This window comes from Heterocephalus glaber, unplaced genomic scaffold, assembly GCF_053883595.1.
Source record: "Heterocephalus glaber isolate CG9 unplaced genomic scaffold, H.glaber_assembly_v1.0 deba00001447, whole genome shotgun sequence".
Classification (NCBI taxonomy): domain Eukaryota; kingdom Metazoa; phylum Chordata; class Mammalia; order Rodentia; family Bathyergidae; genus Heterocephalus; species Heterocephalus glaber.
Genome location: NW_028258299.1, coordinates 5,763,614 through 5,782,118, shown reverse-complemented (window position 1 = coordinate 5,782,118; position 18,505 = coordinate 5,763,614). Strand labels below are relative to the sequence as shown.

The following is an 18,505-nucleotide window of genomic DNA, read 5'->3' as shown; positions in this document are numbered from 1 at the left end:
AAACCATGTTTCCTGTTAAATACATTTTAAAGGCTGTGTAAGTGTATTTGATGACAAAACAAAACTCATGCCATAGAAATAAGACTCAAAACATTTAGTCCAGATTGTCAACATCTAAATCGACCTCCGTTCAGTCCAGCTATTTTGGGGGCTGAGCAAATCTCCTAGGACTGTGCTGCAGGTGAAGGGTGTCACTAACCCTAGGACAAGCAAAATCTCTATAGTTTTTGTCTGTTTGTTTGTTTTGCAGTGCTGGGAATCAAGCCCCTTGTGCCTGCTAAGCAAGTGCTCCACTACTGAGCTGCACCTTCCAGCTCAAGTCCTTTGGCAAAGGGGCATTTCAGAGCATTTCAGTGTGTGTGTGTGTGTGTGTCTGTCTGCCTCTCTCTCAACAGGGTCTTGCTATGTAGCCCAGGCTGGCCTTGAACTCACAGTGATTCTCCTCCCTCAGCCTCCTGAGTATTAGGATCACAAGTGTGCACCACCACATGTGGATTTCCAGCATTTTTCTTGATGAGATGTTTGAAAAGCAGAAAAGGAAGGATACTTTGACACTTTTTTGTTTTGACAATGCTACCCAGATATGGGAAGAAAGCAGAAATCCTACGGGTACCCAACACAAACATCAAATGAAGGCCACTGACTCATGCAGAAGCAGCCACTCTGAGAGACTCAGGACTGAGCTGGGACCCAGGGCCTTAAGAATGCCTGACTCAGCAACTGCACTTCTGCTGGTTACCCAAAGGGAATAAAGAACATGTGCACAGGTAAGTCATTTCCAATGACTGAAAACAACAGTGCTGGGAGACCACAAAGAAATGTCCTCAGACTCAATGAGGAAGCCCCGAGTACAGTACTCCTGCCACTGGGCTAAGACCGCATTTAGCTTCTCCCAGCCTGGCACTGACCAGGACAGGACAAATGCAGATCAGATGATAAACCTCACTCAGAGATAACTCTGCCACACTGCCACTAAAACTCAACATACCACTGAGAAGAAAGTAATCTAAACCGAGCACGGTGGCACATGCCTGTAATTCCAGCACTCAGGAGGCTGAGGCAGGAGGATCAAGGCCAGCCTGGGCTACACAGTGAGACCTTCTCTGGAAAGACCAAAAAAGAAAGTAACTTAAGGAATATAAGCCTTCAGAGGAGGGTCACTGAGAGTTTGAGGCCAGCCTGGGCTAGTGAGTTCAAGATCAGCCTGAACTACACATCGAGACCCTGTCTCAAAAACAAACACACACACACACACATCATAAAATTAATTTTCACCTATTCATAAGCTGCTCACACCTGATAAAAACATTTGCTCAGGGCTGGTGATTTAGCTCAGTGGTTTCGCGCCTGCTGCACAAGCGCAAGGAGCCGAGTTTGATCCCCGGTACCAAAAAAAATCCAAAAAACAAAAAACATTTGTTCAGCATTAGTTAGTGATAGCATTTAACCTGTTTGGTAATATAGCTTCCAATGGGCAGTCAATAAACAGGAGAAGGGCAGGGGATTTAGCTCAGTGGTTTCGCCGCCTGCTGCACAAGCACAAGGACCCAAGTTCGATCCCCGATACCAAAATAAATAAATAAATAAATAAATAAAAATACGCAGGAGAAATGTGACAGTTTTTCAAATCAAAGGCTCTGCCTTCTTTTCAAAACTCTTTTGCAGCTGGAAGAATCAGAAAGAACGTCTTTTTTTTTTTTTGGTACTGGGGATCGAACTTCGGACCTTGTGCTTTGGAGGCAGGCGGAGGAACCACTGAGCTAAACCCCCGGCCCTCCAAACTCTTCTCAGAGAAACTGAAGTTGGTTCTCTGGAAAGATGCCAGCTTAACAAGAGCGGAACTGGTGACTTGGTGCAGAGCAGCATGAACTCCACTGGACCAGGCTGGGGTCAACTATGTTTAACTTCATACTACATCAGGTCTGTATTTAGCATCTTTCATGTTCTACCCCAAAAGAGAACAAGGTAAAATATCTTTCTTTTTATCTCTTTGAAACAGGGGCTCATGATAGTTTAGGCTGGCCTTGATCACTAACATAGCCAGGTTGGCCTCCAAATCTGGCAGTCTTCCTGCCTCAGCCTCTTGAGTGCTGGGATTACAGGCCTATGCCACCATGCCTGGCTTCAAACTAAAATACATGCATTTTACTCTACTAGAATGTATCAAAATCCATTTAGTAACTCTGAAAACATCCTTTTCAAAGGTTTATTTTTCTGTCTTGAACATCTGCAAGCACAGTAATCCCAACTGCTACTAATCAAGGAACTGGAGCGGCTTAACTACAATGGCTTCAGGCACTGCTCTAATAAACTCCTGTATCTTAATCACTGTTTTCCTCTGTCAAGAGAAAAGGCTGCTCCAGTAGGAGAATCTGAAGCCAGAGGACACTGGGAAGGACAGACAGGGACATCTCTCACAACCGGGCCACAGTGAGCTTCAACACAGGCTGTTCAAAGAAAAATTTAAAAGATCACCTCACTAAAACCAGTAAGTCAAAATGAACTGCCCATACCTTCATTTTACAAAATTCTCCTTCTTGGCTTTAAAAAAGTGAGACTTTAAAAAGATGCCCAACTTGTTTAAAACACCCAGGAACGACACATTTAAACCCGGTTGTCTTAATTTGAGAATGCTTCCCGGGTGTTACTCTCAGAGGAAATATCAATGGGGACATGGAGGGAAGGAAGGGTGGCAGGGGAATGGCAGAGAAGAGATGAGAAGTGAGAGATGACAAATTATTCCTTAGCAGGACACCAAGTTGCCTGCCTGGAAAAAGAAAGGGCCCGGCGTGGTGGCACTTGCTTGTAATCCCAGCACTAGGGAGGCTGAGGCAGGAGGATCATTTCGAGTTCCAGGCCAGCCTGAACTGTTTTATGCAAAATGTCTATGCTTAAAAAAACTGTTGTGCCAAGCCTGTGAGGGCCTCAAACATCTGGAAGACATCCAAAGGATCCAATGCTACTGGCTGTGACCAAAAAACAAAAACAAAAACAAATCCAATACTCAACATTTTAACTTCATTTTTTGGGGGGAGGCAGATCAGCTCCTTTCCTGATTCCCTCCACTTAACTAGCCCCAAAACGCACAGCCCCTTCTGAATAAAACTGAAGGTGCTTCGCGATGAAACAGCACAAGCCTCTTCCCCACCTCGGACCTCGAGGTCCCCCATTTCTCCCACGTGTTGCCGGGCAGCGTCTCTGCGCCCTAGCACCTTCCAGGCCTCGCTGAGGTGACACCTGCAGCCGGGGCTCGGCGGCCCAGGCCCTGGACGCCCGTCGTTGGGGACAGGCCCCGAGGCGGGATCTATACGGCAGCAGGAGGGCACGATGGCCACGGGACTCTCCCCCTGGACGCCCAGTGTTCGACGGAGAAGCCCGGGCCAGGGCGATGGGCGCGGCCGCACGGGTGGGCAGGGCAAGGCAGGCCCCACACCAGCGTGGCTGCCCGGACGTCCTCCTCGGGCCCGGCCCGGTATCGGGACGGGAGGCCGCGGGGGGACCCAGCGCCGGCCCCAGCCTCACCCGCCGGCGAAGAGGTGAAGCAGCGTGTTCTCCTTCTGCTGGCTGCCGGTCGCCATGACTCGAGGCCCGCCGGCGCCGCCGTTAGAGGGAGGCCTCTGGGTCCGCTCGCTCCACGGTCGTCGCGGTCGTCAGGCGGCCGCCGGCTCCTCCATGCACGCGCGGACCCCGGCGCCCGGCTCCCTCGGCGGCGTAGCCGCCGGCACCTCACCGGTCTCTGCAGCGCGAGAGCCCGGCGCGCGGCCGTCACGTGGCGGGGGCTGGACCATGACGCCACTCGGCGGCGCGGGCCAGGGGCGGGGTGCGTGGGGGAGTTGGGCCCCGCTCCCGCGCGGCCATTGGGAGGCAGCCGGATGTGGGCGGGACGGCCGCGCCCCGGGTAGGCGGGGACGGCCAGGCGAAGGCGTGGAGAGAGTGAGAACTGGCAGAGGCTGACTGGCCCCGGTTTAAGGGCAGCGAGGTTGCGCTTGGCAAAGCGAAGCGGGGCCGTAGGCCTCGCCTTTGTAATGAGTTCACTTTGCGATACTTAGGTGTGCGAAAAATTATGCAGGTTACGTGTTACATCTCACACCTCTGTACTCATCACCCAGTTTAAGGCTAAAAAACCAAAAAATCAAACTCTTGAGCTAAACAACCTAGAATCATTTTGTATATATTTGCGCTTTCTGAAGACAGTACAGTATGCTGTACGTATTTTGAAGTGTGTTTTCTGACCCTTTCTATGTCAGCTCACACAGAGCTTTCCAAACTGCTTCTCGAGTCGCCTATGCTGGGTCACTGTCACTCAGCCTGGCATCGTTTCACCTCTGCTTATCCTCGTGGTCTATCACGTGACTCCACGGATTTCCTCCCGTGGGCATCTGCGGTCACTTTGCTGATTTATTTACATTGTCCTTCCCACTCTGGAAGGCGTGCGTCAGGAGAGCAGGGACCTTGTTTTTGTGTCCACAGGTTCTTCCTGACCTGGTACCTGCTGCCTAGTAATGCCCAAGGGACTAATGGCTAAATGTCCCAAATTGAACTGTCCTCCCTTCCCCCAAACCCTCTCAGCCTCTCCTATTTCCTGTTCTGGTGGTGACTCTTACGTCACTGGCACCAGTGTCAAGGACTGTCCTGTTCTCCCCCACCCCCACCCCCCGGCACCTCTAGCTCCTAAAATTCTCCAGATCCATCCCTTTCCCTGTTTTCTCCATGGCTGCTAGGGACTTCAGGTCTATCTCTCACCTACTTTGTAACCAAAATCTACCTGCTTTCACAAGCCACCCTTCTGGTCTATAACTCTCACTTCTGTCTCCCTCCAGAGGTGCCAGATCCAGAACAAACAGAGCTGCTTAAAGCAGCCCCTTGACCTGACTAAGCTGCTACATGGCTGGTGTGTAAACAGCTGAATCGGGGGAGGATTGTGAGCAAACACTGGCGCTGGTGAGCCAATATAGTTTTGATTGCAGGGACTCTATAGAAACAACTCCTGGGTGCAGTCATCCAAAAATACAAATAAGCTGATTGCTCTAATTAAAGCCATTGCTCCCAGGCCTAGAAAGAGGGGAAACCATAGTAGTGCTCCAGGTACATGGAAAAAAGAAGGAAAGAAGGGAGGGAGGGAGGCAGGCCAGCAAAAAGGTAAATCTTTACGTTTCCTGGATCTATCAAACCACCCCCTGCTATAGTTGCTTAAGAAGCCAGTGTTCATCTTAGCTGAAGATAATTTACCAGGCAGCAGCAACGGAGCCAAACCGGGTACTACCAGGCTGTTAACAGGAGGAACTGCTCTCCCGTGGGCAGGATTCTGCACTGGAGGAGAAGCCATGCTTGGAGAGCAACTTACTGGGGCTGGGGCTTGAGGCTGGGACCCTGGCTCTTATCTCTGAAATGGCCCCTACCCCTTGCTTTCTTTTCCCGAAGGTTGTCAGTCTAGTGCTGAGCTGGACACCAAAGCAGGCATCGGGACCTCCTTGACAACAGGACCACTGCCTTCATGTCAGTTTTTTCCGGGTCTTTCATGAGTGTTAACTCATTAGGTTTCACCATCCTGGCAGCCCTGCTGTTTTCCTTCCCTTTTTACAGATAAGCACAATAGATTCGTTCAAGGTCACACAGCTCATCAGTGGCTGATGCAATGATATGTCACCACCCTGTGCCTTTGAGCGTGCTGTTTCTGTTCTGTGGTGTCTCTGGCCTCTGCTGACCAGGCTCCCTCTGGGCTTCATGGGCCTCCTCCTCGCTCTAATTCTAGCAACATCCCTGTCTCACCTGGGGACATCGAGTGCTTCTCTCTGCCATTCCCCACCACTCCGGAGGGACTGTGAGGATGGTGCCTGTGCCTCGTAGCCGCACCACACCCCAGCGAGTTGTGAGTTGCATTACCATTCATTCCCTGGAATACGCGGGAGACACTCAGGGACTTAGCTGCTTTTGCTAAAAAGCGCTAACTCCTAGTCCTGCAGATGCTCCGTGGGTAACTAAGTGGAGGATAAAGCTTGGCATCTCTGCCATCATGTTGTCTTCTTTATTACTTTAAACTTTGGGTCTGATCCCTGTTCAGCTCTGCATTTGGCATGCATTTAAAGAGTAACTGTCTAGTACTGGGGATTTAGCTCAGTGGTTCCGTTGCTTGCCTTGCAAGCACAAGGTCCCAAGTTCGATCCCTGGTACAAAAAAAAAAAGAGTATCTGTCTAAAGACTGGCTACACGAGGTTTATTCATCCTAATTTAACCTACCCTATCTCATTGTCCTTTAAAACTGAAGACACCAAATAAGAATAACTGAGCCAGAAATGCTAGGGGAAACCTCTTGAGAGTACTGATCAAAAGCTATATATTATACTGGTGTGTTGTCCATTATGTTCAAAAGCTATAAAAAAGGATTTTGCTATGCAATTTTTAATTCAGAAAACAACAGCACAGATTTGTGGGACTGTATGATTCAAAATTCAATTATTCCCCTAGCCTCTGTTGTGTTTAAAATTTAATGGTTAGAATGTGCTTGTTAGTCTTGAGATAGTAGATAAAATCTGTAACAAAGCAAAGTTCCTAAGTAAATCATTCAACCCCTTGTTTGTCCGGAGAATGAAAATTCCCGGACCCACTATCGGTAGAACAATCCATCACTGAGTCTGCTGACCATCAGTACATGACGATCGTGACCATATGGTCGTGACCATTGCTGTGTGTGTCTGCTGACCGTCAGTACGTGACAGTCGACCACCAACCTTTGTTCCTTTTTTTTCCGTGAATCTACATGTTAACCTCCCCCTCAACCCCCTATAAAAACAGCCTCGGACTCTGAGCCAGTTGCCTCTCTTAGCTACTTTGCTTTGAGAGTGCCGTCTGGCCAGACTAATAAAGATCTGTTTTATTTTCCAACTTGTCCGGTGTGTTCCTTCCTGGGTGTTCGTCGCTGCAGTCAGTTCCTTGGAGCATTTGGTAAGGCCCTCGGTCTTACATTTTGGAAGCCCCAGCGAGATCCCCGGGTAAGGAACCCCGGTTCAGCCAGGACTCTGTGGCGGGATCCAGCAGGAGACTCAGGCACAGACCTCAGAAAACCTCCGGAGGTAAGTTTTTGGCCAGTTGCAACCGTTTGTTGTTAGGAGTGAGGTGGCTGATGAGCCAGTAAGCCTCCCCTAACCCCAAGGTTCCTGACGAGGAACAAGGGAAGGTTTTGTTTCAGTTTCGTTGTGGCGCCTGTTCGTCTTATTCGTTATATGTTAATGTCCTGTCCGTTCTGCGTTTATTTCTTTTTCAAACCATCAAGGGCAGAGATGGGAGGATCCGGCTCCAAGAATACTCCGTTGGATTGTTTTCTCACTAATTTTAAATTGGCTTTTTCCCCTGAGCAGGAGGACGAATATAGGGTTAAATTTTCTCGTGGAAAACTTCGCTCCCTGTGCCAATTGGAGTGGCCGGCCTTTGAAGTTGGATGGCCAGCAGAGGGCTCCTTTGATCTAAGTCTCTGCCGAGCAGTATGGAAAAAGGTCACTGGACACCCTAGCCATCCTGATCAGTTTCCATATATAAATATCTGGGTTCAGGCTTGTCAGGAGCCTCCAGCTTGGTTGCAGCGTTGTTCCCTACAAACAAGCTCTCGCATTTTGGTTATGACCCCAAGTAAACCTCGAGAGACAAAAGCCCGAGCTCCCAAGCTGGTGCTCTTGCAAGATCCTGACCCCTTAGATCTTGAAATAAGACCTCCACCTTATGTGGAGCCATCCTCCTCCTCTGATAAAGTCCGCCCTAGATCTCGGAACCCCTTCTATCCTCCTCTTCCTGAAGAAGAAAAATCTTCAGATTCTGTAACCTCCCCTTCTCACACGTGAACAGGAGCTGCTTATGGTCCCAGCAGGGCTCCCACTGAAGGGACTAATTCAGTTCCTCTTCTGCCTCTTAGGGAAGTAGAACAGGGTCATTATGTTTATATCCCTTTCTCTACCAGTGATTTGTATAATTGGAAGCATCAAAATCCCCCTTTTTCAGAAAAACTCCAGGCTTTGATCTCCCTCCTAGAATCTGTTTTTCATACCCATGACCCAACCTGGGATGATTGCCAGCAACTTCTCCAAGCCCTTTTTACCTCTGAAGAAAGAGAAAGAATTCGAGGACAGGCCATAAAATCAGTGTTAGGAGGATCAGAGGGCCCGCTCCATGAACAACAGCGGGCCCGAATTGAGGCCCAACTCCCGTCCACCCGTCCCCCGTGGCAAGCTAATTCCTCGGGCGGGAGAGAAGCTCTCCACAACTACCGTCAGCATCTCCTAGCCGGCTTGAGGGGAGCCGCTCGGAAGCCTACAAATCTGAGCAAGGTAAGCGAGGTCCTTCAAGGGCCTGAAGAATTCCCTTCTGCCTTTCTGGAGCGTCTGTTGGAAGCATACCGTACGTATACTCCAGTTGACCCAGACGCCCCTGCAAATCGACAGGCAATTAATTTGGCTTTTGTTACTCAGTCGGCCCCAGATATTAGAAAGAAATTGCAGCGAGTGGAAGGGTTTGAGGGAGAAAATAGGGAAAAGTTGATGAGTGTGGCAATGAAGGTATTTAACAACAGAGATCCTTTTGAGGATAGAATGGCCAAAAAGATAGGAAAGGCAAATATTGCTGCCTTGATGGATGGAAGTTTTGTCCAGAAGGAAGGAAAGAACAGAAGGGAAGGTAAAAGTAGAGAGTGGCCCTCAGTAGAGAAGGATCAATGTGCCTATTGTAAAGAGAAGGGCCATTACAAGAAAGATTGTGAGAAGTTGAAGAAAAGAAGAGAGACGGTAACTAAGAAAGAGGGGGATGGAGTTCTATTGGTAGATGAAGAAAATTGATGGGGCCAGGGCTCATGGCCGCTTGACCCTAATGAGCCTCTGGTAACCTTGGAAATAGGGGGAACAGATGTCCAATTCCTTGTGGACACTGGCGCGGCCCATTCTGTCCTGAAGACCCCCCTTGGCACTCTATCTTCCCTAAAATCCTCCATCACTGGGGCCACAGGAAAATCGGCCTCCTCTTCTTGGACCACTAAAAGAACTGTAAATCTGGGAAAAGGCACGGTTACTCATTCTTTTCTAGTTATCCCGGAATGCCCATACCCACTGCTAGGGAGAGATCTGCTACGAAAATTGGGGGCTGTTATTTCCTTTGAGCCTGAGGGAGGGACTTTTGAATTTAACCCGCCCTCTGCCATTATGGTAACAGTTCCCCTTGAAGATGAATTCAAATTGTTAAAGGAGGGCTCAGAACCTCCTGAACAAAAATGGGACTATCTAAAGAAGAAGTTTCCCCGAGTATGGGCTGAAACAAATCCACCCGGTCTGGCCAAATGCCATGCTCCTGTGGTGGTTCAATTGCTGGCCTCTGCCACCCCCACCCGTGTACGTCAGTACCCCCTCCGACTGGAGGCCAAAGTGGGGATATCCAAGCACATCCACCGACTCCAGGAAGCTGGCATCTTGGTCCCTTGCCAGTCAGCCTGGAATACACCCCTGCTTCCTGTGAGAAAGTCTGGCACCTCAGACTTCAGACCGGTACAAGACTTGCGGGAGGTAAACAGCCGGGTGGAAACCGTCCACCCAATGGTACCAAACCCCTATATCTATTGAGTCTCATCCCTCCCGGTCATATGTGGTACTCAGTATTAGACCTTAAAGATGCATGTTTTAGTCTGCCTCTAGCACCTGTGAGCCAGCCCCTCTTTGCTTTTGAATGGACTGACCCAGACACTGGAACAACCGGACACCTGACATGGACCCAGTTGCCTCAGGGGTTCAAAAACTCCCCCACTCTGTTAGGGGAAGCTCTCAGCAAAGATCTGCAAGAGGTAAGAAAAATGTTTCCCCAGGCAACTATTCTTCAGTTATGTTGATGACCTCCTGGTGGCGACTTCCACCAATAAAAAATGCATTGCAGTCACTGAGGGCCTCCTGAAAGCCCTCCAGGAACTGGGATATCGGGTGTCCTGGAAGAAAGCTCAGCTCTGCCGAACCAAGGTAACCTACTTGGGCTATATTCTTGAAAAGGGAAAGAGGAGGCTGGCAGAATCAAGAGTATCTGCAATTCTCCAGATTCCAAAGCCAGGCTCAAAGAAACAGGTGCGAGAGTTCCTAGGGGTGGTTGGCTATTGCAGGATCTGGATTCCTGGCTTTGCTGAGATTGCCAAACCCCTACATGAGGCCACGGCGGGAGGAAGTACACCCCTCCAGTGGACTGAGGCTTGCAAGCAGGCATTTCAAAGGCTTAAGACTGCACTTGCCTCGGCACCAGCCTTGGCATTGCCAGACTTGAATAAACCCTTTACCCTGTATGTGGCAGAAAAGAATGGGGTGGCTAAGGGAGTGATTACTCAGCTTTTGGGGCCATGGAAATGGCCTGTGGCATACCTCTCAAAAAGGCTCGACCCAGTGGCCTGAGGTTGGCCTAGCTGTTTGAGGACAATAGCAGCAGCAGCTGCTTTAACCCGAGAGGCTGACAAATTAACCTTTGGACAGGATTTAACTTTGATCACTCCCCATGCCATTGAGCCCTTGTTAAATAGCTCACCTAGCAAATGGCTGTCTAATGCCAGACTGCTGCAATATCAAGGACTTTTATTAGAACAGCCACGCATTAAGTTTGCCACCACCGCTAGCCTCAATCCGGCCACTCTGCTCCCGGAGTCTGACGAACAATTGCCCATCCATGATTGTCTCGAGACTCTTGAAAATCTGAGAGGAGGGCATCCGGACCTAACGGACCAAGCCCTCCCCCACGCAGAAATAACTTTCTATACTGATGGGTGCAGTTTCGTTCGGGATGGTGTACGATTCGCTGGAGCGGCAATAGTCAACCAGGACCAACAGGTAGAATGGGAACAGGGGCTACCTCAAGGGACTTCAGCTCAGAGAGCTGAGCTGATTGCCTTGACCGAGGCTCTGGAATTGGGAAAAGGAAAAAGGATAAATATATTCACTGATAGCTGTTATGCTTTTGCCACCACCCATGTACACGGGGAAATTTATCAAAATAGAGGACTGTTAACCTCTGAAGGAAAAGGGATCAAAAATAAGACTGAGATATTGGCATTGCTACAAGCAATCTGGTTACCTCGAGAGGTCACCATCATCCACTGCCATGGGCACCAAAAGGGGCTTAGCCCCGAAATAATTGGTAATAATGCTGCTGACTGAGCAGCCAAACAAGCTGCCCAAAAATCAGTGGGGAAACAAATGGTTCTGCTTCCCACGCCAGTGCTCCCAGAGAAACCAGAATACACAGATAAGGAAATAAAAGAAATGAACAGGAAACGTTGGACTCGAGGAGAGCATGGATGGTGGACGACTAAAGATGGAAAGGTGGTGCTCCCAGCCGCTGTAGCAGATACGTTGCTGTGAGAACTACACGAGTCCACTCACCTCGGTGAGAAAAGGATGATGGCTGCCCTGCAACCTCATTTCGTCAGCGAGAGATTAGCTCCACAGGCCCAGGACATGGTGAGACGATGCCCCACCTGCCTCAAGGTAAATGCTAATTGGGTAACCGGGCCCCCTGGGGTCCGACACAGAGGACTAACTCCAAGAGAACATTGGGAATTGGACTTTACTGAAATAAAGCCTGGCATGTATGGGTACAAATACTTACTAGTTTTTGTGGACACCTTTTCAGGATGGGTAGAAGCATATCCCACTAAAAGGGAGACAACAGAAGTTACCGTCAAAAAGCTTTTGACAGAAATACTTCCCCGTTTTGGTTTGCCCTTAGCTCTGGGGTCCGACAGTGGTCCGGCCTTCATGGCCAAGATATCTAAATTAATTAGTAATATCCTTGGAATAAAGTGGAACCTACACTGTGCCTATAGGCCTCAAAGTTCAGGACAGGTAGAAAGAACAAATAGGACTTTAAAGGAGATTCTGACTAAATTATGCTTGGAGACTGAACTAGGTTGGGTAGAGCTTCTCCCTTTTGCCCTCCTCCGAACGAGATGCACTCCCAAGCCTCCCCTCAATTTGTCCCCCTTCCAGATTGTTTATGGACAGTCTCCCCCAATCATTCCATTAATAGATGTAGAATTAAAGGAAAAGTTTTCCCACCTTCGGCTCCTTAAATCTTTAAAGGCAGTTCATCAGCTTCAGTCAGAGCTACATGAGACATTACGAAAGAAAATGACTAGTCCAAATGAAAAACCGTTACAACCTTTACCCTATAAGCCGGGAGATTTGGTTTTTATTCGCAGGTTTGATTCCAAGACCCTGGAACCCCATTGGAAGGGACCGGTTCCTGTTGTCCTGTCAACTCCCTTGGCGGTGAAGGTGGCTGGACATTCTGCCTGGATACATCGCAACCATCTGAAACCAGGACCCCCCGCAGATATCAAAAAGGACACATGGAAGATTATCAGCCAACCGGGTGACCAAAAGCTAAGATTGGAGCGGGTTGGAAATGCTTCGCCTTCATGATAATATTTTCTAGGACATTGACAGTGTTGCCCTCAGGAGAACTAGATCACACAAAAAATATATGGGTTCAATTGGCAAACTCACTTAATTTATCTGAATTCTGTGTAAGTGTTGATGTAAATTTCCATTATGTATTGGGAAGTTGTCTTATCCCGATATGCACCCCTTTAGAGTCAATACGGCCTTATACCCTGTTTAAAAATATTCCACAAAAGAAACTTACTTATATAGATAGTTATAATTGGGGACCTGTCATATGTCATAAGCCTAAAAATGCTGTCAAACTATATACACCTAAAGTGATCATGTCAAATAAGACTGAATGTGCTGTATATGAAAATTGTACAACTAAATGTTTAAAGATCAAACGGTTAAAAGAAATGTCCTACCATGTAGAACAGAAAATTGTATATAGCAACTGCCATATTTCCCTGCCAATGGGATGGTTTTATACCTGTGAAGGAGAAACTTTCAACTACATTCCAGCCAATTTGACCAAAACTCGTTGCTGTGTAAGTCGATTAGCTGTAGTATTACCAGATAGAACTGATTTGATTGTGCTTAACAGAACTAAACGCTGGTCACCTTACACTGCACCAGGATGCGATGATGATGTGGGTCTGTTAACAGATGCTGAAGTAATAACCATGATAGCATCTTTTGTTGCCCTGCCTTCTATAGGAGAACATGCTGAAAAGGCAGTACGAAAATTAGCTTGTAAGGTAGTAAAAGGGTTAAATGCCACTTCATCAACCTTGGCGCTAATCAACCAAGAATTACAAGAGCAAAGGCAGGCAATCTTAGACAATAGAGCAGCAATAGATTACCTGTTGCTCTTCCACCACCAAGGTTGTGAAAAAGTAAAAAATATGTGTTGCTTCAATCTAACTGATAATGGTCCAAAGATTAAGGAAGAGATAGAACAATTAGAAGATCTGGCTCAAAAAGTACATGATGAGGATGGCAGGGACTTGTTTAAATGGTTAACTTCATGGTTACCCAACCTACAATGGTTAAAACAACTATTCATTGCCATTATAATCATATGTATTTGCTTATTATTATCATGCTGTTGTATACAATGGATGCCTACATTTATGCGTAAGATTACTTAGATTACAGAAAATCAGTGGGGAATGTGGGACTGTATGATTCAAAATTCAATTATTCCCCTGGCCTCTGTTGTGTTTAAAATTTAATGGTTAGAATGTGCTTGTTAGTCTTGAGATAGTAGATAAAATCTGTAACAAAGCAAAGTTCCTAAGTAAATCATTCAACCCCTTGTTTGTCCGGAGAACGAAAATTCCCGGACCCACTATCGTTAGAACAATCCATCACTGAGTCTGCTGACCATCAGTACGTGACGATCGTGACCATATGGTCGTGACCATTACCGTGTGTGTCTGCTGACCGTCAGTACGTGACAGTCGACCACCAACCTTTGTTCCTTTTTTTTCCGTGAATCTACATGTTAACCTCCCCCTCAACCCCCTATAAAAACAGCCTCGGACTCTGAGCCAGTTGCCTCTCTTAGCTACTTTGCTTTGGGAGTGCCGTCTGGCCAGACTAATAAAGGTCTGTTTTATTTTCCAACTTGTCCAGTGTGTTCCTTCCCGGGTGTTCGTCGCTGCAGTCAGCTCCTTGGAGCATTTGGTAAGGCCCTCGGTCTTACAGATTATTTTTCTAAAGCTTATTTGCTAAATAAGATTAGCTTTATTATAAATGTAATACTACTTAATGCTGTAAAAATAGTACCAAAATGTGATTATATTGACTGCTTTTATACCTTTTAAGACAGAAATTTGACCATAAGCTTTAGCTTTATTTAAATTAAGGACCATTGATTTATTTTGACTTATTTCCTAATAATTGTTCTCTTTTTTTCTGCATGTGCATCTAAATTCTGATTGATGTCTTTTTGTATTGTGTAAATAGCACAACAAATGTCAATAAAGAATGTTCTAAAAAATTGTGTTGCATATATATTGATAGGTCTCCCACCACCTCAGCAGCTATTATGTATAGTAGCTGCCCTATTCCTATGGTGCCTTGCCCCCTCCCCTGTGTGACATCACGCCAAGATGGCTGCTCCCACCAAAGAACAAACCCTTCTTCCCAGCATGCCCCTGTTCCCACCTAGACAGTAACCTAATACTCGCTCACTTCCTACCACCTAGTGACATCACCGGCTCCTCCATTCCCTAGTCACTACCTCACTCAACCCCGCCTCAGCCCCTACAAGCCCCACCCCAGTCTCTATAAAAGACTCTCCCTGCCCCAGCCATATTGCTTTTGTCTTTCCTTTGTTCAGAGACAGCCCGGCAGATCTATTCCCCTAATAAAGGCTTGTTGTGGCCTGGTCTGGTCTTGGTCTTCGGCCCTTTTACCTGACATATATAATTCAGAATATATCTAATAGGCATTTAAACTTAAATGAAGTGTACTTTGAATTAAAATTTTAAGAATGGCCAGGGATTTAGCTCAGTAGTTCTGCTGCCTGCCATGCAAGCACAAGGTCCCGAGTTCCATCCCTGGTACCAAAAAAAAAACAAACTTAAGGATTAGAAAATATACTTAAAAATTTTTCATTTTTAGAATGATTTATAAGTGAATGTAGGGGCTGGGGATTTAGCTCAGCGGTTTCACTACCTGCTGCGCAAGCGCAAGGACCAGAGTTCGATCCCCGGTACCAAAAAAAAAAAAAAAAAAGTGAATGTAAAGGACTAGATAACAGAGAACATTGAATTTTTCCCTTTTATATATTCATAAGAAATTTATTAAACAATTCATCTTTTTTAAGCACCACAAAAAGTTTACCAGAGCTGTGATACTGTATTTTGACGGATCAAATTGAAAATTAGAAAACAATTTTCAGAATGTACCAAAATTCATTTGGAAAGTTTAAATGGCAGCTCTGACTTTGACACAAATGAACATTTAAAATGAAATTGATAGGGCTGGGGATTTAGCTCAGTGGTTCCGGCACCTGCCTCGAAAGCGCAAGGTTCCGAGTTCAATCCCTGGTACCAAAAAAATAAATAAATAAATAAAATGAAATTGATAGAAATTTGCTTGTTGTCCTGAGTAACATTTTTTTTTCAATTAATGTCATTTTAGATTCAGGAAAAATAGTTGCAAAATAGATCAAAATTTGTATTCTCTGAAGATGTCTACTATTGGGCCGGGGATTTAGCTCAGCGGTTTCGCCGCCTGCTGCACAAGCTCAAGGACCCGAGTTCGATCCCTGGTACCAAAAAAACAAACAAACAAACAAAAAAAACTGGGAAAATGTCTACTACTGTAAAGGAGAGCTAGTGAACATGAACTAGAACATGGAACATTTTAAAGTTGAGGGAAAAAAGGAGGATGCTAGTAGAATATATTAATGTGTGCTATTTTTGACTCTTGCTTAATCTGTGTATTAAGATGAATGGTTAATAAAGAACTTTTTGTGCTCTAAAAAAAATAAATAAATAACTGAGCCAGGCATGGTGGTGCACACTTGTGATGCCAGCACTTGTGAGCCTGAGGCAAGTGGATAGATGTGAGTTGAGGCCAGCCTGAACTATATGAGATTGTGTCTCAAAAATATAAATAAATAAATAGGTAAATGTTCCATTTAAAATGGGTGCATTTTAACTTTATGTATATTATATATAAATTTACGTAAATTACACCAATTGGTAGAAAAATGTAAGGCGGACTATGTAGGTCATGAGTTCAAGAAAGAACACCAAGAAAGAACAAAAAAACACAAAAAACCCAACCTACTTATTTGTACTAGGAGTCAAGTTCAGAGGGAAGGAAGTGCACAGAGAGTTACACTGAGACCCATTAGGTGTCCTGGGTCCCAGGCTTGGTGGGTGGTTCCAATTTTGGCCTGGTGCTGGGGTTGAACCCAGGTCTGAGTAGCGATACCCAAGTGCTCCTGCCAAGCTTCACTTGTAAAGGCCTGTAGGTTCCTGCAGCCAGCCCCTTTGCAGGCTCCTTGTTTTCTCCTCTGGCTGCTGGCAGTCAAACCTCTAATTGCTGCTGCTTTAATCTTTTTTTTTTTCAAAACCTGCTGGCTATGGCCAAAAAACCTCCACCCTACCAAGGGTGTGTTGTCATTTCTTTTCAGGAAATTGAAAGGAACATTTCAATTTTGCAGATAGCCAAAGGCTGGGGCAGGGCCTGTTTCTCCCTTGAAGTCCTCAGGTAGCCTCACCTAGAACAGAATGAGAAGAAGCAACCAGGCACAGTGGTGCCTACCTGTCATCCCAGGACTGGGGAGGCTGAGGCAGGAGGATCACTGCAAATTCAAGGCCAGCCTGGGCTACACAGTAAGTTCAAAGCCAGTTTGAGCTACATGCCACGACCCTGTCTCAAAAACACAAAAAAGAATGAGAAGTGGGAAGGCTTGTTTCTGCCCAGGGCAGCAGGGGCAGGGAGGGTAGAACGGGGCAAAGGACAAATGCCCATCAGCCCTGGTGTGGCTGCCTCACTCCTGCATGGCAGATCCAGCCCGATCCAGGTTTCCAGCAAGTTCCGCAGAGACTTTGGAAGCCAGGCCTTCTCACTAATGAGATCCATGTCCTAACCTGTTTTTTTCCAGATGCTGTGAGCTCTTGGTTCCTGTTGAAAGTGTTCCTATCCTTTCTGTTTGTTTGTTTGTTTGTTTTTGGTACGGGGAATCAAACTCGGGACCTTGTGCTTTTGAGGCAGGCAGCGGAACCACTGAGCTAAATCCCAGGGCCCCCATCCTTTCTCCAAAGGCAGTCAGTCACCTTTGGAATCTCTTCAAGTCTCAGAGGTGCAGAATTGAGTTCCTGATATGTTTGAATAACGCTGGGGACCCAGTGGCACTTACAAGGAATCAGTGGCACTGGACAGGTGCTGCCAAGGGGGCAGTGTCTTTCCCTCCCCTCCACTGTTCCCTTTGTACCAGCTGCAGAGAGGCAGCGAGCACAGGCCTTAGCGCCACACCGTCAAGTTACTTCGCCTCTCTGTGCCTCGGTTTCCTCACCTGTACGGCAAAGCTAGCTCTGGTTCATCGTTCAGAATGAGGATTCATAATAATTCTGCTAGCACTGGCTCTGTGCCAGGGCCATTTCAAGTCCTCCCAGGACAGGTTAAGTCGGACCTGTGGTTGTGTCCCCATTTACAATGGCAGGGGAGGTCGAATGGCAGGCCCTGGTGCCATGTGGCAGCACCGGTGTTAAGCAGAGGCACCAGCGTTGTGGAGGGCAGGCTCTTGACTATCCAGCTACGGGGCCCCAGGCAGTAATGGCTTAAAGCCTTGCCTGTGGTCAGCTCTGAATGCAGTCATTGTACCCGGATTCTCCCTAATAGCTATTTTATCCACTGAAAGGCACACAAAAGCGTAGGGCTGCCAGATGTGGTGGTGCACGCCTGTCATCCCAGCACTCAGGAGGCTGCGGCAGGAGAATCACCACAAGTCTGAGGCCGGCTTGGGCTCCATAGTGAGTTTAAGGCCAGCCTGAACTACACAGGGAGACCCTGTCTCAAAAAAACCAAACTATGGGGCTGGCGATTCTCATGCACAAGGTCCTGAGTTTGATCTTGGTACCAAAAAACAAAACAAAACAAAAAAACAAACCAAACTAAACTAAACAAAACCCCCCACCCTACCTGAGTTCTATCCCTGGTGCCAAACAAAAACAAAAACAAAAACAAAAACCCACCCTGTCAAGAGCTTCATGCCAGGTGAGGTCAGGGTTTGGCACCAAATAGGCGCTGCCGAAGACTTGGGCTTCAGTTCCCAGGGCTTCGGGGTTTTACAATTGTTGATGAAGGATTGCGGGTCTATGTAACCTTTCATCCTTCTGGCAGCGACCCAGGACGAGAGTATTCTCAAAGGTGGTCCCACTCAGTACTTGCCTGGGGTCGCAGGGCTGAGGACCGGTTGACCAGCCAGGGTGTCTCTGCCTTGAGCGTTGATGCCAGCCCAGCGCTTTATGTACTTAATCCCATTTGATCCTCCCAGCCAGCCGTGTCCTCTTATTATTCCCATTTCACAAAGGGGCAGACTGAGTCTAAGAGCGGTGAAGTCACTTCCCCAGAGTCATGATTTGAACACAGCC

At 47.1% G+C, this 18,505-nt stretch overlaps 1 protein-coding gene and 1 long non-coding RNA gene across 2 annotated transcripts in view; one reads left to right on the top strand and one right to left on the bottom strand.

Annotated features, from left to right (window-relative positions):
- Positions 1-3,793, bottom strand: part of Slc25a33 (solute carrier family 25 member 33) — a 30,025-nt gene extending 26,232 nt beyond the window's left edge. The window contains exon 1 of the mRNA XM_004863653.4: positions 3,523-3,793. Within this exon, the coding sequence (XP_004863710.1) occupies positions 3,523-3,578 (56 nt within the window). The 5' untranslated portion in view covers positions 3,579-3,793. The remainder of the gene's footprint in view (positions 1-3,522) is intronic.
- Positions 3,794-7,078: 3,285 nt separating this feature from the next.
- On the top strand, positions 7,079-14,015 carry LOC147827377 (uncharacterized). Its single transcript, XR_015452528.1, has 2 exons — positions 7,079-11,486; positions 12,200-14,015. It is a non-coding gene; the product is annotated as an uncharacterized LOC147827377 (long non-coding RNA).
- Positions 14,016-18,505: the final 4,490 nt, after the last annotated feature.